Source organism: Tachyglossus aculeatus, chromosome 21, assembly GCF_015852505.1.
Source record: "Tachyglossus aculeatus isolate mTacAcu1 chromosome 21, mTacAcu1.pri, whole genome shotgun sequence".
Taxonomy (NCBI): domain Eukaryota; kingdom Metazoa; phylum Chordata; class Mammalia; order Monotremata; family Tachyglossidae; genus Tachyglossus; species Tachyglossus aculeatus.
Genome location: NC_052086.1, coordinates 42,751,796 through 42,774,539, shown reverse-complemented (window position 1 = coordinate 42,774,539; position 22,744 = coordinate 42,751,796). Strand labels below are relative to the sequence as shown.

Here is a 22,744-nt window from a genome sequence, read left to right as displayed (position 1 = left end):
AATCATGGTTATTGTTAATAATTGATAAGTATTAGTTTTTAGTGCCATGCTCTGAGCACAGGATGAGCTCAATTAATACGGTCGATCAACCATGGTCCGTGTGATTTAATAATAATAATAATGATAGCATTTATTAATATCTTATTATGTGCAAAGCACTGTTCTAAGCGCTGGGGAGGTTACAAGGTGATCAGGTTGCCCCACGGGGGGCTCACAGTCTTAGTTCCCATTTTACAGATGAGGGAACTGAGGCCAAGAGAAGTTAAGTGATTTGCCCAAAGTGGCAATTGGTGGAGCCGGGATTTGAACGCATGACCTCTGACTCCAAAGCCCATGATCTTTCCACTGAGCCACGCTGCTTCTCGAGTTGTCGAGTGCTTGCTCTGCGCACAGCAATGTGGTAGATGCCTGGATGGAGCTAAGATTCTCTGCTCGGCCCCGGGCCCGGTCCCAAGCTGGGCTCACCGTCACAATTGTATCCCAGCTCGATGTTTTTCCATTTGGAATCATGATGCGCTCCTGGGACAGGGACTACTAAGGAGAAGCGGGAAGAGAAGCTCGAAGCTGCGTGGCCTAATGGATTGTCTCTGTTGCTGAAGCGCTTAACAAATGCCAACATTACTATTATTAATAATTACATGCTTTGTTTTGTTGTCTGTCTCCCCCTTTTAGACTGTGAGCCCACTGCTGGGTAGGGACTGTCTCTATATGTTGCCAACTTGTACTTCCCAAGCGCTTAGTAAAGTGCTGTGCACACAGTAAGCGCTCAATAAATACGATTGATGATGATGATGATGAATTGTACTTTCCAAGCACGTAGCAATAATAATAATAATAATGGTATTTGTTAAGCGCTTACTATGTGCCGAGCACTGTTCTAAGTGCAGGGGTAAATACAAGGTAATTAGAACAGCGCTCACGTGAGAAGCAGCGTGGCTTAGTGGACAGAGCATGGGCTTGGGAGTCAGAGGTCGAGGGTTCTAATCCCAGCAATGCCACTTGTTTTCTGTGTGACCTTGGGCAAGTCACTTAACTTCGCTGTGCCTCAGTGACCTCATCTATAAAACGGGGATGAAGACTGTGAGCCCCACGTGGGACAACCTGGTTACTTGTATCTACCCCAGCCCTTAGAACAGTGCTGGGCACATAGTAAGCACTTAACAAATGCCAACATTACTATTATTAATAATTACATGCTTTGTTTTGTTGTCCGTCTTCCCCTTTAGACTGTGAGCCTGTTGTTGGGTAGGGACCGTCTCTATAGGTTGCCGACTTGTACTTCCCAAGCGCTTAGTACAGTGCTCTGCACACAGTAAGCGCTGAATACAATTGAATGAATGAATGAAATACAATTCAATGAATGAATGAATGACAGAGCCCAGATTTGGGAGTCAGAGGATGTGGATTCTAAACCCCTCTCTGCCACTTGTCTGCTCTGTGACCTTGGGCAAACCACTTCATCATCATCAATCATATTTACTGAGCGCTTACTATGTGCAGAGCACTGTACTAAGCACTTGGGAAGTACAAATTGGCAACATATAGAGACAGTCCCTACCCAACAGTGGGCTCACAGTCTAAAAGACTTCACTTCTCTGGGCCTCAGTTACCTCATCCGGACAATGGGGATTAAGACTATGAGCCCCACAGGGGACAACCTGATTACTTTGTATCTACCCCAGTGCTTAGAAAAGTGCTTGGCACATAGTAAGCGCTTAACAAATACCATCATTATTATTTTTAGTATTACCAGGTTTCCTGGTGTTCTGGAGGCCACCAGTGGCAAACTGGACCACCCCCCTAACCACCACACCCACCGCGGCTTCCGGGGCCATGACACTCCTGCTCCTGGGGAGCAGGAAAACTGCTCCATTCATAGCCACCTCCACCTCCAGGAGGGTGGGACTCCCTCCCTGCCCAATGTACAGTGATCATCTGCCTGGTTTTCAAGAGAGGAGCAGTGTGGTCTTGTGGCTAGACCCCAGACTTGGGAGGCAGAAGGACCTGGCTTCTAATCCCAGCTCCTGCTCCTGTCTACTGAGTGACCCTGGGCAAGTGGCTTCACTTCTCTGGGCCTCAGTTCCCTCGTCTGTACAATGAGGATCAAGACTGCCTACTTGTTTTGTTTTGTTGACTGTCTCCCCCCTTCTAGACTGTGAACCCGTTGTTGGTGAGGGATTATCTCTGTTGCCGAATTGTACTTTCCAAGCGCTTAGTACAGTGCTCAGCACACAGTAAGCGCTCAATAAATACGATTGAATGAATGAGTGAATGAATGAGATTGGGAGCGCCATGTGGGACAGGGACTGTGTCCAACCTGATGAGATTGTAACTACCCCAGCGCATAGTTCAGTGCCCAGCACATAGTAAGCGCTGAACAACTAGCACAAGAAAAAAAAACCCCAAACCCCACCAAAAAAACGGAGAATGCAGGTTTCAGCTTGTCTGGAGAAAATATATCCATGGAGTCGCTTTGCTAATAATCCCTGGACTAGTACTGATGAGGTCAAAACCCATCCAGCTTCCCCTGCCCAAAGCTCTTGCGTGGGGGAATGGGACTCCCTGCCTCCGGAACTGAGGGACAGGAGGGGGATGCTCTTACCTCTCGGTAGACTGTGAGCCCACTGTTGGGTAGGAACTGTCTCTATATGTTGCCAACTTGTACTTCCCAAGCGCTTAGTACAGTGCTCTGCACACAGTAAGTGCTCAATAAATACGATTGATTGATTGATTGATTGATTGAGTTCCCATTGTTGGGTAGGGACCGTCTCTATATGTTGCCAACTTGTACTTCCCAAGCACTTAGTACAGTGCTCTGCACACAGTAAGTACTCAATAAATACGATTGAATGAATGAATGAATGAGTGAGTTGGGGGATGGGAGGGGAATGCCTGCCTCTGGAGTTGAGGGAAAGGAGGGGGATGCTCTTACCTCTTGAGTTGAGGAAGAGGAGGGAGACACTTTAATCTCTGGAGTTGGGGGAGAGGGAGAGGAGGGAGACGCTCTTTCCTCTCAAGTTGGGAGATGGGAGGGGGATGCCTACCTCTGGAGTTGAGGGAGAGGAGGGGGACGCTCTTATCTCTTGAGTTGGGGGATGGGAGGGGGATGCCTGCCTCTGGAGTTGAGGGAAAGGAGGGGGACGCTCTTACCTCTGGAGTTGAGGAAGAGGAGGGGGACACTTCTTTTATCTCTGGAGTTGGGGGAGAGAGACCCCTTGCTGCTGGAGTTGGGGGAGGGGAGGGGGATGCCCTGCTGCTGGAGCTGGGGCAGGGGAGGGGAAAACCCAACTTTGTTTTGGGAGGAACGGGGAAAACCCTGCCTCTGGAGAAGACGAAGGGGAGCGGGATTCCCTACCTCTGGAGTTGGAAAGGGGAGAGATAATAATAATAATAATAATAAATAATAATAGCATTTAATAAGCACATACTATGTGCAAAGCACTGTTCTAAGCACTGGGGAGGTTACAAGGTGATCAGGTTGTCCCACGGGGGGCTTACAGTCTTCATCCCCATTTTACAGATGAGGTAACTGAGGCCCAGAGAAGTTAAGCGGCTTGCCCAAAGTCACACAGCTGACAACTGGCAGAGCCGGGATTTGAACCCGTGACCTCTGACTCCAAAGCCCGGGCTCTTTTTCACTGAGCCACGAGATGCCCTGCTGCTGGAATTGGGGGAGAGGAGGGGAACGCCCAGCCCCTGTAGTTTGTTTTGGGGGAAATGGGGAACCCCCTGATTCTGGAGAAGAGGGAGGGGAGTGGGATTCCCTACCTCTGGAGTTGGGGGATGCCCTGCCTCTAGAGTGGGGGAAAGGTCTCAGTGGCCCTCAATGACCTGCAAATGTCCTTCCAGTAAGCCGCACCTTGGGCAGACCGAGCACAACCTCTGGTGCCCGTGGGCACCCGCCATTGGCCCACCCTGTCCCCTCCCGACTCTGCGCCCTCCTCGCGGCTCAACTCGGGAGCCGCCGTTCCTTCAGAAATACGGATCCTGTGCCTCCTTGGGAATTCTCTGGGCGGGAGACTTGTGTGGGGGCCGGCCCCAGCGTGACAGGGGCCTAGAAACGTGAAAACACCAGGCGCGCCGATGTTTTCAAACCACGGCGGGGAATGGAAAAAAAATCTCATTGCCGTTAACGGCCCTGCATTTTTAGACAGATCTATTCAAGTTATGAGAAGCAAAATAGCAATTACACGTATGAAACGGAGAGCTTCGGAGAGATTCCGGCGACAAAACACTGTGTTTCCATTATCTCCATCAGTTCATTGCGGAAACTGTTGAAGATAAATGGTTTACAAAGACCGGTGGATCTGCAAAATGGAGTGGAAAATCTCTCCCCCTACCTACTTCACAAAGATGATGTTATAATAAGATAGTCTGTGACTCGAGCTTCTTAGAAGAAAGGCTCTACAAAAAATGAAGACTTTATTATTATTATATGAAAAAGAGGGAGAGAGAGTTTATTTTTTTCATCCAGAAGAAATTCAAGGAAAAATGTGAGAGAAGTAAACACCATTCAAACACAAATGCATCACATCTGTCAGAACTGGAGTTGGCAGGGGGAGGCTACGAATTTATTGGAGATGGTTTGCTCCGGAAGGGTAGGAGTTTGAGTGGGTTTTGTGCAGATCCTGGAAGTAGTTTTTGTTTAACGTGGAAGTAAAAGGACTGAGAGAAAACCAACGGTTTGAACGGCATTTGTGAAGCGCTTACCATGTGGCAGGCTCTGTGCTAAGCACTGAGGTAGATACGAGCCAGTCAGGTTGGATACGGTCCGTGTCCACCATGGGGCTCACCGTCTTAATCCCCATTTTCCAGATGAGGCAACTGAAGCCCAGAGAAGTGAAGAGACTTGCCCCAGGTCACCCGGCAGACAAGTGACGGAGCCGGGACTAGAAGACAGGTCCTTCTGCCGCCCAGGTCTGTACTCTAACCACTAGCCCACACTGCTTACTGTGGGCAGAGCACTGGACTAAGCGCTTGGGGAGTACAAGAGCCCCGGCTTGGGAGTCAGAGGTCGTGGGTTCTAATCCCGGCCCCGCCGCTTGTCCGCTGGGTGGCTTTGGGCAAGTCACTTCGCTTCTCTGGACCTCAGTTCCCTCATCTGTAAAATAGGCAATGAGACTGTGGGCCCCACATGAGACAACCTGATCACCTTGTGTCCTCGAGTGCTTAGAACAGTACTTGGCAAATAGTAAGCGTTTAACAAGTGCCATTATTCTTCTTCTCAGACTCTCCCTGGTCCTCAGCCTCTTCCTGGTCCTCCTCAGTCTTTCCTGCTCCTCCTCCTCACTGTCCCTCCTGTTTCTCCTCCTCAGCCTCTCCCTGCATCTCTTCAGCTTTAATTCTATTTCTTCTAATGATTTTGACACCTGTTGTTGTCTGTCTCCCCTTTCTAGACTGTGAGCCCGTTATCGGGTAGGGATCGTCTCTATGTGTTGCCGACTTGTACTTCCCAAGCGCTTAGTACAGTGCTCTGCACACAGTAAGCATTCAATAAATTCGACTCAATGACCTGCTGCTCATTGAGTGGGCCCCTATTAATATACAATACTAAAAAGACCCACAGCCCCTGCCTGAGGAATTTACCAAGCAAGACACTCTTCAATATTAAACTCGAAGGTGTCCTTTTAGACTGTGAGCCCACTGTTGGGTAGGGACTGTCTCTATATGTTGCCAATTTGTACTTCCCAAGCGCTTAGTACAGTGCTCTGCACATAGTAAGCGCTCAATAAATACGATTGATGATGATGAAGGTGGTCAAGTTCTTTAGTTAAGCATGGTCTTTTGCTGAGGTTTATTTCCCTGCCTTTTCCATGGCTAAACCCTGCTCTACATGAGGGAGTTTCTACAATGGCGCGTAGGCCCAAGTCCTCACGCTGGCCTGGCACAGGAGGAAAAGTCGCCCTTGTCTCTAATATTAATAATAATGATAATTATGGTATTTGTTAAGTGCTTACTCTGTGCCAAGCACTGTACTAGTGCTGTAGTGGATACAAGCAGTTCTTGTTGGACACAGTCCTTGTACCCCATGGGGCTTAGTGGAAAGAGCACGGGCTTTGGAGTCAGAGGTCATGGGTTCAAATTTCGGCTCCGCCAATTGTCAGCTGTGTGACTTTGGGCAAGTCACTTAACTTCTCTGGGCCTTGGTTTCCTCATCTGTAAAATGGGGATTAAGACTGTGAGCCCCACGTGGGACAACCTGGTCAACCTGTATCCCCCCCAGCGCTAAGAACAGTGCTTTGCACATAGCAAGTGCTTAACAAATGCCATTATTATTATTAAAGAGCCTGGCCCTGGGAGTCAGAGGATGTGGGTTCTAACCCTGGCTCCGCCACTTTTCTGCTGCGTGACCTTGGGCAAGCCACTCACTTCTCTGTGCCTGTTACCTCATCTGTAAACTGGGATTAAGACTGTGAGCCCCACGTGGGTCAACCTGATTACCTTGTATCTACCCCAGCGCTTAGAACAGTGCTTGGCACATAGTTAGCACTTAACAAATACCAAAATTATTATTATTATTATTATTATCAAATCCCCATTTTCCAGATGAAGGAACTGTGGCACAGAGAAGTTAAATGACTTGCCCAAGGCCACACAGCAGACAAGAGACAGAACTGGGATTAGAACCCGTGACCTTCTGATTCCCAGAATCAGGGCTGGGCTCTATCGATTACGCCATACTGCTTCCCTAAGTTCCGTAAGCTCTAGACTGTGACCTCGCTGTGGACAGGGAATATGTCTGTTTGTTGTTCTGCTGTCCTCTCCCAAGCGCTCACTACAGTGCTCTGCACACAGAAATCGCTCCATAAATACGACTGAAGGAATGAATACGAGAGTTGTGTTTCCTTCGCCGGCCCAAGCGTTTGGGGCGTTTTGTTACCGACCTGGAACAAGAACAGCTGACTCTCTGTATCGGATCCGCAAAATCCCAAGAAGCCGCGTTATGAGAAGACTCCTCCTCGAGGTTTGGAGTAGCCAGCTGACTCCTCCTAAAAGGTTAAAGATCAAATTAAAATCGGCAGACGGCCTTGTTCTCTCCCCTCCAAAACACGAGAGAAGGCTCATCCCAGGAGCCACCTGAAAAACGTCTTAAAAGTCCCTGCGAGATTTTATTTCCCAAATGCTCCCAGCCGAGGCGCGGCGGAACCGAAAACCTGCTCGTGATCTCTGCCCCAGCAGCAGGATGGCAAAATCCCCCTGAAGCAACGGGAAAAGGAATCAAGTGGCGCTGACGGTCGGTCGGCAGTAGAGGTGGAAAAGAAGATTACACCTGGAACCCTTTGCTGTTTTAAAAAAAGGCTCTTAAGGAAATTACGGGGAGACAACCGAGAGATGAAACCTTTTCAAATCATCCGTAAATAGCACCCCCTTGGAGAAATTGTTTCAGTGGCGTTCAGCTCGTTCTTATCACATTTACTGGCGTCGGGAGGGCGGAGTGATGAGAGCCCCACCTGAACGAGACGGGGGGAAAAAGGGTTTTACAACGTCAGCTTCCAGGTGCCAAGTTCCTTTTGTGGTCACTGGGGTAAGACAAAAAAAAGCAAAAACAAAAAAGTCTTGCTTTACGCCATCTTGAAGAGGAGAAACCGTGAGGCCACGCCGCAGTTGCTAAAGGCGTTGGAGGGAGCAGGGGAGACCAAATGAATAGAAAGGTAGAAGAAGAGCTAGGCCGGCATGAGGTTTTGTCCATTATGGTAGAATCAGCCAGAATTTCCCTCTGCTGTGTGATCTGGATGTGGCCGGGGAGACCGTCGGGGACTCAAGGAAAAACAAAAAAAATCCATGGCGGTTTCCGCTCTTCCCCTTCTATTGTTTATCTTTGGTGTAGAAAACAGCGCTTGGACGCTGCCAATGTCCAACATAACAGTACCCCAAGGGAAAGGCCCTTTTGGATACATGGGCCTTTTCAATCAGTCAGTAGTCAATCGTATTTATTGAGCACTTTCTGTGTGCAGAACACTATACTAAGCACTTGGGCGAGGATGGTAAAATAATAAACAGACATGTTCCCTGCCCACAATGAGCTTACGGTCTAGAGAGGGAGAGAGAAGTGAATAGAAATAAAGAAATGACAGATACGGACATAGGTGCTGTGGGGCTGGGAGAGGGCGTGAAGAAAGGGAGCAAGTCGGGGCAAAGAAGGAGAGAGAGGGAGAAGAGGAAAGGAAGGCTTAGTTAGGGGAGTTCTTGGAGGAGCAGGGCCTTCAAGCAGGTTTTGAAGGTGGGGAGAGGAACTGTCTGTCAGATATGAGAAGGGAGGGCTTTCAGGGACTGAGGCAGGACATGGGCGAGGGGTTGGCGGTGAGATGGATGAGAAGGTTGGCATTAGAAGTGAAGTTTGCAGGCCGGATTGGAATGGAAGAGCTGCGAGGTGAGGTAGGAGGGGGTGAGGAGATTGCTTTCCAGCCATTCGCATGCCTTTAGGCGAACTTTAGGGACGACAGTGTCTTCTCCGTACACACGGGAACGGTTTGGCCTATGTGGGAGTAGAGCTCTGAGACCAACAGGGTTGGTGAGAGAGATTAAACCGTGAGAAGCGGGGGGATTCTCCTTGAGAAGTGGGGGGAAATGATCAAATAAAAGTGACCTTAAGAAAAACAAGAAAAAGGGCATTAGTTTCAGAATGCTATCAAACCGCATGACCTATCCATGCAGGCAAGAGCGAGCTATCTCATCCCACTCTACCCGTGGAATACCTAAGTAGTCCACCTGCAAGGGAATTAAACGGAGAAAGAGCAAACATATCATGAGGCAGAGATCGTACTTACCGGGAAATGAAAAGGAACCTTCTCAGTCGGTAACAAGGAAAAATATGTGGGCTGACGGTTTTAAGGAGAGAGTTCCACTTTAAGTTTTGACAGGGAAAGGCTCTAGGTCGTGACACGTGCCAGTCAACCAGAAAGATTCCCGACAACACGTCTCCCTTCCCTTCAAGGTCGCGCCACCTCCCATCCTGAAGGGATCCAGCGGGCGGACTGATGTCAGCCAAATGGGCAGCTGAATTTCGTGGGCTCCTAGGAATTCCGTTCTCGGTTCACTGAAGAAATGTTTAACGGAGTCCATAATGGGGGCAGTCAGATGACCCCGACTGGGTGCCCAGACGGAATCTCTGAGGTTCGGGCTCGCTGGCCCAGGCACATTTGGTAAGAAACCGGACGTCATCCATAGATCTCCCCACCCCAAAAAGAGATGAAAATGTGCTGAATCCGGCTTCCACACAGTGTGTGAAGAATTTAGCCGTACGCTCAGACTGCTATCTTATAGATAATTGGCACAGCACGATCTCTGCCTAGTTGCCGAAATGGATTTCCTGGCAAAACGAATACCATTCACTCATTCATTCAATCGTATTTATTGAGCGCTTACTGTGTGCAGAGCACTGTACTAAGCACTTAGTACAGCACTAGGAACCTTCTTCCTCGGTCCATCAAGCATGGCAACCTCACAGATCGCTGGGGACAGCAGATGCGTCTGCTAAATGGTCCTCTCTCACACGCTTAGTCCAGTGCTCTGCACACAGTAAGCGCTTGATAAATATGACCACCTGGCTGCCGAAAAGCCCCCACGTCGCTGAGATGCCTACATTAAAATAACTTCTAACCATCTAGCAGGAAAATTAGAGAGATGATGCTTCGCGGCTAACTCTTTGGCGCGTACGTGGCCGGATTTCAAATGCCGACTTGACGCGAGAACGAATTCGAAACGAGACCTAAACTCAGCAGGGAAAAATCCCCCTACCCGCGTCCGTAGAGTGAAACCCGTGGCGGGCCTCTGGGACCCATGGGAGATGGTCTTACTTGGGTTGTGTCCTATTGAGGATGCACTCCTTCCAAACTCTATGGACCATGTGATTGTGGAGCTTGGGAGGGGTCTTCCCCAGTCTCTTTGGGCTGTGCTTAGTGATCATCCCGTCCTGGGTGGGGAAGTGGCCAAAAGTACTCTGGGCACCTCCACCGTCACCTGAAAGAGAAACCGGAGAACAGCGAGGTTGGAGAGGCCGAGGAAAGGGTTTCTTTGTTTCATCATCATCATCATCATCAATCGTATTTATTGAGCGCTTACTATGTGCAGAGCACTGTACTAAGCGCTTGGGAAGTACAAATGGGCAACATATAGAGACAGCCCCTACCCAACATTGGGCTCATAGTCTAAAAGGGGAAGACAGAGAACAAAACCAAACATACTAACAAAATAAAATAAATAGAATAGATATGGACAAGTAAAATAAACAAATAAATAGAGTAATAAATATGTACAAACATATATACATATATACAGGTGCTGTGGGGAAGGGAAGGAGGTAAGATGGGGGGGATGGAGAGGGGGACGAGGGGGAGAGGAAGGAAGGGACTAGGAAGGAAGGGGCTAAATGGTTTCGGCTGAATGGTATTGGTGAGGCGCTCACTCTGTGCCAGGCACTGTACTAAGCACGGGGTAGATGCAAACTCATCAGCAGCATGAGAAGCAGCGTGGCTCAGTGGAAAGAGCACGGGCTCTGGAGTCAGAGGTCATGGGTTCAAATCCCGGCTCTGCCACTTGTCAGCTGTGTGAACTTGGGCAAGTCACTTCACTTCTCTGTGCCTCAGTTACCTTATCTGTAAAGTGGGGATTAAGACTGGGAGCCCCCCGTGGGACAACCCGATCACCTTGTAACCTTCCCAGCACTTAGAACAGTGCTTGGCACATAGTAAGCACTTAATAAATGCCATTATTATTATTATTATCGGGTTGGACACAGTCCCCGGCTCACATGGGGCTCAGAGTCTTCATCGATGAGGGAACTGAGGAATAGAGAAGGGAAGTGACTTGCCCAAGGTCACACTGCGGACAATTCATTCAATCATATTTATTGAGAAGCAGTGTATCTTCACCTTGTAACCTTGTAATCACCTTATAACCTCCCCAGCACTTAGAACAGTGCTTTGCACATAGTAAGTGCTTAACAAATGCCATAATTATTATTATTATTATTATTATTATTATTATTATTATTATTATTGAGTGCATTCTGTGGGCACAGCACTGAACTAAACACTCAGGAGAGAATGGTATAACAATAAACAGGAATATTCCCTGCCCAAAACGAGCTTACAGTCTAGAGGGGGAGACACACATGAACAGAAAGAAAGAAATGGACTTTAAGTGCTGTGGGGACAGGACAGGGGCTGAATAAATGGAGCAAGTCAGGGCGACGGAGAAAGCAGTGGGAGAAGAGGAAAGGAGGCCTTAATCAAGTGGCGGAACCAGGATTAGAACCCAGGTCCTCTAATAATAATAACTGCGGTCAATATTAACTGCTTGCTATGTAACAGGCACTGTACTAAGTGCAAGGGTGGAGACAAGGAAATTGGGTTGGACATGGTCCCCTTCCCACATGGGGCTCACAGTCTTCATCCCCATTTTTACAGATGAGGGAACTGAGGCCCAGAGAAGTTAAATGGCTTACCCAAGGTCACACAGCAGACAAGTGACAGAGCCTGTATTAGAACCCGTGGCCTCTGGCTCCCAACCTCAGGTTCTAGCCACTAGGTTAAGATGCTTCTCTGTACAGTACTCTGCCCACAGTGATTGCTCAATAATAATAATGATAATAGTAATGGCATTTATTAAGCGCTTACTATGTGCAAATCACTGTTCTAAGCGCTGGGGAGGTTACAAGGTGATCAGGTTGTCCCACGGGGGGCTCACAATCTTAATCCCCATTTTACATATGAGGGAACTGAAGCACAGAGAAGTGAAGCGACTTGTCCAAAGTCACATGGCTGACAACTGGCAGAGCTGGGATTTGAACCCATGACCTCTGACTCCAAAGCTCGTGCTCTTTTCCACTAAGCCACGCAATAGACACCAATACTTGATTGACTGATGACTGCCTGATCTCTTTCCTTCTGGACTGTGAGCCCTCGTGGGCAGGGAACATGTCTGCCCACTCGGATTTATTGGACTCGCCAGTGTGGCTTAGTGGCTAGAGCACAGGCCTGGCAGTCAGAAAGACCTCAGTTCTAATCCCTGTTCTGGGACTTTTCATTCAGTCGTATTTATTGAGCATTTACTGTGTGCAGAGTACTGTACTGAGCGCTTAGGAAGAACAATTCAGCAATGCTGAGAGACAATCCCTGTCCACACCAGGAAATGGGAAGGAAGACTGTGAGTCCCATGAGGGACAAGGGACTGTGTCCAACCCGATTTGCTTGTATCCACCCCAGTGCTTAGTACAGTGCCTGGCACATAGTAAGTGCCTAATACCATAAAAAAAACATTAAGCACTTTCTGTGTGCAGAGCACTGTACTAAACTTGGAGAAGCAGTATGGCTCAGTGGAAAAAGCACGGGCCTTGGAGTCAGACGTCATGGGTTCATATCCCGGCTCCGCCAACTGTCAGCTGTGTGACTTTGGGCAAGTCGCTTAACTTCTCTGGGCCTCAGTTCCCTCATCTGTAAAATGGGGATGAAGACTGGGAGCTCCATGTGGAACAACCTGATCACCTTGTAACCTCCCCAGCACTTAGAAGAATGCTTTGCACATATCCCTCCTCCCCCTTCCCTTTCCTTCCCTTCCTTTGAAGCCCACATTATTCGCCTCTACCACCCCCTCCAGATTCTTGTAGCCGTCATCTACCGCCCTCCGGGCCCCACTTCCAACTTCTTTAACGACTTTGACCCCTTCCTCACATTCCTTCTCTCCTTCTCCATGCCCACTCTGATCCTCGGAGACTTCAATATCCACATGGATATCCCTAACGACTCCTCTGCCTCCCGCCTTCTATCTCTACTTGACGCTGCCAACCTCTTCCTCCACCCCACCTCACCCACTCACCAACTTGGTCATACCCTCGACCTCATCATCTCCTACCGCTGCACTGTGTCCACCCTCACCAACTCTGTGATCCCTCTCTCTGATCATAATCTTCTCACCTGCCTCCTCACTCACACACCTTTCCCCCGTAAATCCGTATTACTCCCTCACAGAGATCTCCGCTCTCTGGACCCCACCCATCTTTCGGAGCGCCTCACACCCCACCTCGCCGCCCTCTCCTCTCTACCCAGTCTTGATGATCAGATTACTGCTCTCAACTCTACCCTTTCTACTCAGCTAGACTCGCTCGCTCCCCTTTCCCTTCGCCGCTCTCGTACCACTAACCCACAGCCCTGGATCACTGCCACTGTCCGCCTCCTTCGCTCTTATGCTCGAGCTGCCGAACGCTGCTGGCGAAAGTCTAAACACCATGCCAACCTCGTTCACTTCAAGCTTATCCTTTCCTGCCTTAACTCAGCCCTCTCTTCTGCCAGACAAAACTATTTCTCCTCCCTTATTGACACCCATGCCCATCACCCCCGCCAGCTCTTCCGTACATTCAACTCCCTTCTCAGGCCCCCGGTTCCTCCCCCTCCTCCTTCCCTCACCCCCAACGATCTGGCCTCCTACTTCATTAACAAAATTAAATCCATCAGGTCCGACCTCCCCAAAGTCTCTTCCCCCCTTTCTCCAACCCCCCGGCTCTCAACACTCTCTGCTACTCTCCCATCCTTCCCAGCAGTATCCTCAGAGGAACTCTCCTCCCTCCTCTCAAGTGCTACTCCGGCCACCTGTGCTTCTGACCCCATTCCCTCTCATCTTATGAAATCTCTCGCTCCATCCCTTCTCCCCTCCTTAACTTCCATCTTCAACCGCTCACTCTCCACTGGTTCCTTCCCCTCTGCCTTCAAACATGCCCATGTCTCTCCCATCCTAAAAAAACCCTCTCTTGACCCCACCTCACCTTCTAGTTATCGTCCCATATCCCTCCTACCATTCCTTTCCAAACTCCTTGAACGAGTTGTCTACACGCGCTGCCTAGAATTCCTCAACAACAACTCTCTCCTCGGCCCCCTCCAGTCTGGCTTCCGTCCCCTTCATTCCACGGAAACTGCGCTCTCAAAGGTCACCAATGACCTCCTGCTTGCCAAATCCAACGGCTCATACTCTGTCCTAATCCTCCTCGACCTCTCAGCTGCCTTTGACACTGTGGACCACCCCCTTCTCCTCCACACGTTATCTGACCTTGGCTTCACAGACTCCGTCCTCTCCTGGTTCTCCTCTTATCTCTCCGGTCGTTCTTTCTCAGTCTCTTTTGCAGGCTCCTCCTCCCCCTCCCATCCTCTTACGGTGGGGGTTCCCCAAGGTTCAGTGCTTGGTCCCCTTCTGTTCTCAATATACACTCACTCCCTTGGTGACCTCATTCGCTCCCACGGCTTCAACTATCATCTCTACGCTGATGACACCCAGATCTACATCTCTGCCCCCGCTCTCTCCCCCTCCCTCCAGGCTCGCATCTCCTCCAGCCTTCAGGACATCTCCATCTGGATGTCCGCCCGCCACCTAAAGCTCAACATGTCGAAGACTGAGCTCCTTGTCTTCCCTCCCAAACCTTGTCCTCTCCCTGACTTTCCCATCTCTGTTGACGGCACTACCATCCTTCCCGTCTCACAAGCCCGCAACCTTGGTGTCATCCTCGACTCCGCTCTCTCATTCACCCCTCACATCCAAGCCGTCACCAAAACCTGCCGGTCTCAGCTCCGCAACATTGCCAAGATCCGCCCTTTCCTCTCCATCCAAACTGCTACCCTGCTCATTCAAGCTCTCATCCTATCCCGTCTGGACTACTGCACTAGCCTTCTCTCTGATCTCCCATCCTCGTGTCTCTCTCCACTTCAATCCATACTTCATGCTGCTGCCCGGATTATCTTTGTCCAGAAACGCTCTGGACATATTACTCCCCTCCTCAAAAACCTCCAATGGCTACCGATCAATCTGCGCATCAGGCAGAAACTCCTCACCCTGGGCTTCAAGGCTGTCCATCACCTCGCCCCCTCCTACCTCACCTCCCTTCTCTCCTTCTACTGCCCAGCCCGCACCCTCCGCTCCTCCACCACTAATCTCCTCACTGTACCTCGCTCTCGCCTGTCCCGCCATCGACCCCCGGCCCACGTCATCCCCCGGGCCTGGAATGCCCTCCCTCTGCCCATCCGCCAAGCTAGCTCTCTTCCTCCCTTCAAGGCCCTGCTGAGAGCTCACCTCCTCCAGGAGGCCTTCCCAGACTGAGCCCCTTCTTTCCTCTCCCCCTCGTCCCCCTCTCCATCCCCCCGTCTTACCTCCTTCCCTTCCCCACAGCACCTGTATATATGTATATATGGTTGTACGTATTTATTACTCTATTTATTTATTTATTTATTTATTTTACTTGTACATTTCTATCCTACTTATTTTATTTTGTTGGTATGTTTGGTTCTGTTCTCTGTCTCCCCCTTTTAGACGGTGAGCCCACTGTTGGGTAGGGACTGTCTCTATGTGATGCCAATTTGTACTTCCCAAGCGCTTAGTACAGTGCTCTGCACATAGTAAGCGCTCAATAAATATGATTGATTGATTGATTGATTGATAGTAAGCACTTAATAAATGCCTTCATTATTATTATTATTATTATTATTATTAAATACCATAAAAAAATTGAGCACTTTCTGTGTGCAGAGCACTGTACTAAACTCTTGGGAGAGTACAAAATCGCAGTATTGGTAGACAAATTCCCTACCCACACGAGCTGACAGTCTGTGGGAGGGTGGCGAGGGGGCGAAAGAACAGTTTGTCCTCACATCCAACATGATTTACAAAGCCCTAGGAACAAAATTCTGGGAGGGGCTATCTGTAGAGCGCTGTACTAAGCGCCCAAAGCAACTACCACTTCCGGAAAGTCGTGTTAAGGGGAAAGTGGAGTCGGAAATATGAAGCTCCTACAGTCCATTAGCAGCATGAGTTAGTGAAAAGAGCAGAGGTCTAGGAGTCTGAGGAGTTGGAGGAGTTGGAGTCTAGGAGTTGGAGGCCTTCCCAGACTGAGCCCCTTCCTTCCTCTCCCCCTCGTCCCCCTCTCCATCCCCCCATCTTACCTCCTTCCCTTCCCCACAGCACCTGTATATATGTATATATGGTTGTACATATTTATTACTCTATTTATTTTACTTGTACATATCTATCCTATTTATTTTATTTTGTTAGTATGTTTGGTTTTGTTCTCCGTCTCCCCCTTTTAGACTGTGAGCCCACTGTTGGGTAGGGACTGTCTCTATATGTTGCCAATTTGTACTTCCCAAGCGCTTAGTACAGTGCTCTGCACATAGTAAGCGCTCAATAAATATGATTGATGATGATGATGAGGAGGACCTGGGTTCAAATCTCAGTTGCGCTCAATGCCTGCTGCGCGGCCTTGGGCAAGCCATCTAGCTTCCCTGGGCCTCCGTTTCCTCATCTGTAAAATTGGGGATTTGAGGCCTGTTCTTCCTCCTCCTTATACAGTGAGCTGGAAGCGGGACAGGGACTATGTCCAACTGGACGATCTTGCGTCTACCTCGGCACTGAGAGCAGCGCTTGATTTGTAGAGAGCGCACGCCCATTACCAAAGGCGTCACCATCACCATCTCCGATGATGTCTTTCTCCTCTCCCTTCTGATGCCTCTTTTCTGGGGTAGTCCTGCGAACGGCAGGCCCCTTGAGCTCGCAAATCGCCCCTCCCCGAGGTGGGGGAGAACGCTCAATTCAGCTCTCTGAGGGCAAACCCCCGGCTCCGCCACCGCAACTGGGGCATCTTGGCCGACCAGAGCCGGGTGGGCCGGCCCCCGCCCGGCGCCTCTTACCCACGACGGCCTGCTCCGGAGAGGTGGGCGGCGTGAGCGGCATCCCGCAGGAGCCGGGATCCTTCCCGCTCCCGAGGCCCTGCTGCCCGGGGCCGCCGGGGCCGCCGGGCGCCACGGGGATGTCGTTCTGAGAGACGAGCACGAAGGCCGAAGGGTAGACCATCCGGACGCCGCCTAGAAGGTGCGAGGACAGAGGGGAAGGGCTCTGATTACTGCTCTGGCATCCTCTTCCGAGCGCTCGGAGCGGTGCTCTGCACGCGGTAAGCGCTCGATAAACACGAACGCACGCTCGGGAGACGGTCCACCCGCTTCCCCGACGCTCGGCTCCTAATCCCCCTCCCCCCGGCTTCCCGTGCTCCGGTTCCCGAAAGTGACCCCCAGTTCCCAGGCCTCCTGGGAAGCCCTTCGTTCAACCAGAAGGCTCACGCTATCGTAATAGCGTGTGGGATATGGGGACTGCGAGGGATGCAGGCAAGGAAGCCGCACAGCGGGCCCCGGTGTCAGGAGAGTCGCCAGACAGGAGATGGGGATCGGCAAGGTTGTTTCTGATGAGTCTCAGTGATTATTTTTTTAAATTAACTGCGGGGTGCAGGGCTGGGGGAGGGGGAGAGCTCTTCAGGCAAAACGTTTCCTCTTACCGACAATTACTTCCACGGCCACGGGGAAATCATCGTCGTAGCCCAGGTCCTGGTCCTCCTTGGGTTCTTCCTTCTTCTTGAGCACCGTGGGGTAGAAATGCTGCCAGTCCTCCATCAGCTTCCGGGTGGCCGGGTCGCCCATCTTGTAAGCCTGGCCCGTCAGCATGCCGTTTAAGCCGTACGGGCTCAGGAGCACTGAAAAAACAACCAGAACGGAAGCTAAAATGGTAACCATCGTCCTTGCCACCGTCCATCCCCTCCCGGATGACCCTTTTTATTTTTCGTGGTCATTCTTAAGCCTAGATTCATTCATTCATTCATTCATTCAATTGTATTTACTGAGCGCTTGCTGTGTGCAGAGCACTGTACTAAGCACCTGGGAAGTACAAGTTGGCAACATATAGAGACGGTCCCTACCCAACAATGGGCTCAGAGTCTAGAAGGGGGACACCCGACTCGCGGGTCCACACTCTGTCTGCTAGGCCACGGATTCGTTCTTTCCCCACCCTCACATCTGATTTTTCCCTCATGAAATCTTTTCTGGATCCAGCCTAGCCTTCTGATCCCAAAGTCATTAGTCTCTTCCTACCCCAAATCATGGCTTTCCTGGGCTACTATGACGGGATCCTTCCAGACTGTCCCGCCCTGAGACGCAAAGATCAAGCGCTAATCTGCTGACCTCACTCTCCTCTTCAGGAGTCTACTGTGCTGCCGGCTGCAACTTGGAGCTTTTTTTTTTTTAAGTGCTTACTACGTGCCAAACCCTCTCAGGGTGCCCTGGGGAGTTTCCAGTCCTCTACCAGTCTCGACTAATGGGAGGGAGAGTCCAGGAGAGACCTATCCTTTCCAACCCTAGCTTGGGCAGTGGTTAGCGACTGGCAGGCCATGTGCTCCAAGTCAAAGCTCTCCCTCCTCCCCCTCCCCATCCCCCCCACCTTACCTCCTTCCCCTCCCCACAGCACCTGTATATATGTACATATGTTTGTATGCATTTATTACTCTATTTATTTATTTTATTTGTACATATTTATTCTATTTATTTTATTTTGTTAATATGTTTGGTTTTGTTCTCTGTCTCCCCGTTCTAGACTGTGAGCCCACTGTTGGGTAGGGAGCGTCTCTATATGTTGCCAACTTGTACTTCCCAAGCGCTTAGTACAGTGCTCTGCACACAGTAAGCGTTCAATAAATACAATTGAATGAATGAATGCATGAATGAAAGCTCCCCTGCGCTGGGCAGTGGCGGCACAGGTGGGAGTCCAGGGCAGAGACTCAAGCTGACTGAGTCCCTTCCTTCCTCTTCCCCTCCTCCCCCTCCCCATCCCCCCGCCTCACCTCCTTCCCCTCCCCACAGCACCTGTACATATGTATATATGTTTGTACATATTTATTACTCTATATATTTATTTGTACATATTTATTCTATTTATTTTATTTTCTTAATATGTTTTGTTTTGTTGTCTGTCTCCCCCTTCTAGGCTGTGAGCCCGCTGTTGGGTAGGGACCATCTCTATATGTTGCCAACTTGTACTTCCCAAGTGCTTAGTACCGTCCTCTGCACACAGTAAGTGCTCAACAAATATGATTGAATGAATGAACGAATGACTGTGCGGAAGGAGGCGATGGTAAAACGCTTCCCTATTTTTCCCAAGAAAACTCTCTGGATCCACTCCCAGAACGACTGCAGAAGGAGGTGGGGCATTCTGGGAGAGATGTGTCCATGGCATCGCTATGGGTCGGACTCGACGGCATAAGACAAGACTAGCGCCAGGCACTCCTGTAGACTTGCGCTTAGTACAGTGCTCTGCACATAGTAAGCGCTCAATAAATATGACTCAATAAGTAAGCTCCTTGTGGGCAGGGAATGTGCCTGTTTACTGTTATACTGTACCCTCCCAAGTGCTTAGCACAGAGCTCTGCACAGAGTAAGTGCTCAAGAAAAACGTTTGTCTGACTGACTACTAAGCGCTAAGGTAGATCCAACCCCGCCAGGCTGGACCCGACCCCTACCCCAGGTGGGGCTCCCCAGCGCTTAGAACAGTGCTTTACACATTGTAAGCGCTTAACAAATGCCATCATTATCATTATTAATAATAATAATAATAAATCTGTACAAGTAAATATACAGGTGCTGTGGGGAGGGGAAGAAGGTAGGGCGGGGGGGGATGGGGAGGAGGAGACGAAAAAGGGGGCTCATTGTACTCTCCCAATCACTTAGTACAGTGCTCTGCACACAGTTAAGAGCTCCATAAATATGACTGGATCTTCATCTCCCAATTTACAGATGAGGGAACCGAGGCCCAGAGAAGTGAAGTGACTTGCCCAAGGTCACCCGGCAGACAAGTGGAGGAGCCGGGATTAGAAACCACGACCTGCGACACCCAGGCCCTTGTTTCTATTGACTAGGCCGTGCTGCTTTTCACAAACTACAAGCCCCTACACCTGAATTCAAGGATTTCTACTGACTTACCCTCGGCTCACCCGCTCTCCACAAGGAAAACTACAATTCCCAAGCGCTTAGTACAGTGCTGTGCACACAGTGAGCGCTCAATAAATACGATTGAGGATGATGATGACTTCCGGATGCACCCCGCCGCACCATTTCTCTCGTGATTCCCACTGCTTAGAAGACACCATGGCCTGTTATTCAAACGGCACCAGTACAAACCGAATTCTGAAAGAGGGAGTGTCTTTGTGTGTGTGTGTGTGGGGGGGGGGGGGGGGGGGGGGGTGTGTGTGTGTGTGTGTGTGTGTGTGTGTGTGTGTGTGTGTGTGTGTGTGTGTGTGTGTGTGTGTGTGTGTGTGTGTGTGTGTGTGTGTGTGTGTGTGTGTGTGTGTGTACTGGGGAGAAGGGAAGAGGGGCTGTGGGTGGAGAGGGGCAGGAATTACGAGGAACTTAAAGCAGGGCTTAGGAGGTTCACCACCAAAAGCAGACCAACTTGTCTTGTATTATACTGAAATAGACTTGGGCATCTTCTCACAATGAAGTCTATTTTGGAAAATCGGAAATCAATGTACATTCAGAGTTCCAAGAGCGTTACTGGTGATGCACTATTAAATGTGAATGCAATCGGACAATACGACATAATCAAGTATTTTAACGAGGCAGCCCAATTTTGAATTTTTAGAAAGCACAGTTTGCATGTTTCTCAAGCGATTTATAATTAGGGATTCCTGGGGACGGTTGGAAAATTTAGAGATGCTGTTCACACAAAAGTCCAAAGATGTGAATTCCCTATTTGAGCCTGGGGTTATGTTGGTCATACAGCAGAAAGCATTAATCAATCACTGGCATTTATTGAGCACTTACTATGTGAAGAGCAGTTGCATTTTTTACTACATATAATAATAATAATAATAATGATGGTATTTGTTAAGCGCTTACTATGTGCCAAGAACTGTTCTAAGTCCTGGGATAGATACAAGGTAGTCAAGTTATCCCACGTGGGGCTCACAGTCTTAATCTCCATTTTGCAGATGACGTAACTGAGGCACAGAGATGTTAAGTGATTTGCCCAACGTCACACAGTTGAGGAGCGGCGGATCCAGGATTAGAACCCACGACCTCTGTCTCCCAAGCCCGTGCTCTTTCCACTAAGCCAGAATGCTTCAAGAGGAGCTGCGCGTGGCGTTGGAGAAAGTGCACAGGATTGGGAGTCCGCTTGTCTGCTGTGTGACCACGGGCAACTCACTAAACTTCTCTGGGCCTTGGGTTTCCTCATCTGTAAAATGGGGATGCAATCCCAGTTCTCCCTCCTACTTAGCCTGTGAGCCCCATGTGAGACAGAGACTGTGTCCCACCTGATTAATCAGTATCTACTCCAAGGCTTAGCACAGTGGTCAATGCTTAGCAGATACAATCATGATAATCATAATAATAATGACGATAACAAGAAGAAGAAATAAGTACTTAGAAATTCCTTCCCGGTCTGATAAGAGAGGAGAACCTTGGTCCTGAGGATACATTCCCTTTCGAAAAAGTCGACGGGGTTAAATTTCCTATTAATTAGAGAAGCTGCGTGGCTCAGTGGTAAGAGCTCGGGCTTTGGAGTCGGAGGTCATGGGTTCAAATCCCGGCTCCGCCATTTGTCACCTGTGTGACTTTGGGCAAGTCACTTCACTTCTCTGGGCCTCGGTTCCCTCATCTGTAAAATGGTGATTACGAATGTGAGCCCCACATGGGACAACCTGATTACCCTGTATCTCCCCTAGCACTTGGAACAGTGCTTGGCACATAGTAAGTGCTTAACAAATTCCATCATCATTATTAGAGCAGCAGCGTGGCTCAGTGGGAAGAGCCCGGGCTTTGGAGTCAGAGGTCAGGGGTTCGAATCCTGCCTCCGCCACATGTCTGCTGTGTGACCTTGGGCAAGTCACTTAACTTTTCTGAGGCTCAGTTACCTCATCTGTAAAATGCGGATTGACTGTAAGCCCCACGTAGGACAACTTAATCACCTTGTATCCCACCCAGCGCTTAGAACAGTGCTTTGCACATAGTAAGCGCTTAACAAATGCCATCATTATTATTAATTCTTGGCAATCCTTTAACATACCATTGTTCTTGCTGCATATGCACCTACCTTTCAAAATCTGACATTGGCTTTGTCGGTTGCCAGTGTGGGCATTATTCAATCGTATTCTTTCATTCAATCATCCAAACGTATTTATGGAGCGCTTAACTGTGTGCAGAGCACTGTACTAAGTGATTGGGAGTACAATGAGCCCCCTTTTTCCTCTCCTCCTCCCCATCACCCCGGCCCTACCTTCTTCCCCTCCCCACAGCACCTGTATATTTACTTGTACAGATTTATTATTATTATTAATAATAATAATAATGATGGCATTTGTTAAGTGCTTACTATATGTAAAGCACTGTTCTAAGCGCTGGGGAGGTTACAAGTTAATCAGGTTGTCCCGCAGGGGGCTCACGGTCTTCATCCCTATTTTACAGATGAGGTAACTGAGGCACAGAGAAGTGAAGTGACTTGCCCAAAGTCACCCAGCTGACAATTGGCAGATCCGGGGTTTGAACCCATGACCTCTGACTCCAAAGCCCGTGCTCTTTCCACTGAGCCATGCTTTATTTTACTTGCACATATTTACTATTCTATTTATTTTGTTAACGATGTGCATAGAGCTTTAATTCTATTTGTTCTGACAACTTTGACACCTGTCCACACGTTTTGTTTTGTTGTCTGTCTCCCCCTTCTAGACTGTGAGCCCGTTGTTGGGTAGGGACCGTCTCTATATGTTGCTGACTTGTACTTCCCAAGCTCTTAGTACAGTGCTCTGCACACAGTAAGCGCTCAATAAATATGACTGACTGCATGAATGAATGAATGAACAAAAACACAATACAACGATAAATTCTCACTCTGACTGACCGTCTAGGGAGAAATATTTGCTAACACTCACTTTTGCACTTTCACACGCCACTCAAGG

The 22,744-nt window shown here is 49.3% G+C and overlaps 1 protein-coding gene across 2 annotated transcripts in view; it reads right to left on the bottom strand.

The window, feature by feature from the left end:
• Positions 1-22,744, bottom strand: part of MED13L (mediator complex subunit 13L) — a 421,642-nt gene that overhangs the window by 87,208 nt on the left and 311,690 nt on the right. For both annotated transcript variants that reach the window (XM_038762515.1, XM_038762516.1), the window contains exons 6-9: positions 17,303-17,497; positions 16,665-16,838; positions 9,798-9,960; positions 6,885-6,989 (exon numbers count right to left, since the gene is read on the bottom strand). In XM_038762515.1, coding sequence (XP_038618443.1) covers positions 6,885-6,989; positions 9,798-9,960; positions 16,665-16,838; positions 17,303-17,497 — 637 coding nt within the window. The remainder of the gene's footprint in view (positions 1-6,884; positions 6,990-9,797; positions 9,961-16,664; positions 16,839-17,302; positions 17,498-22,744) is intronic.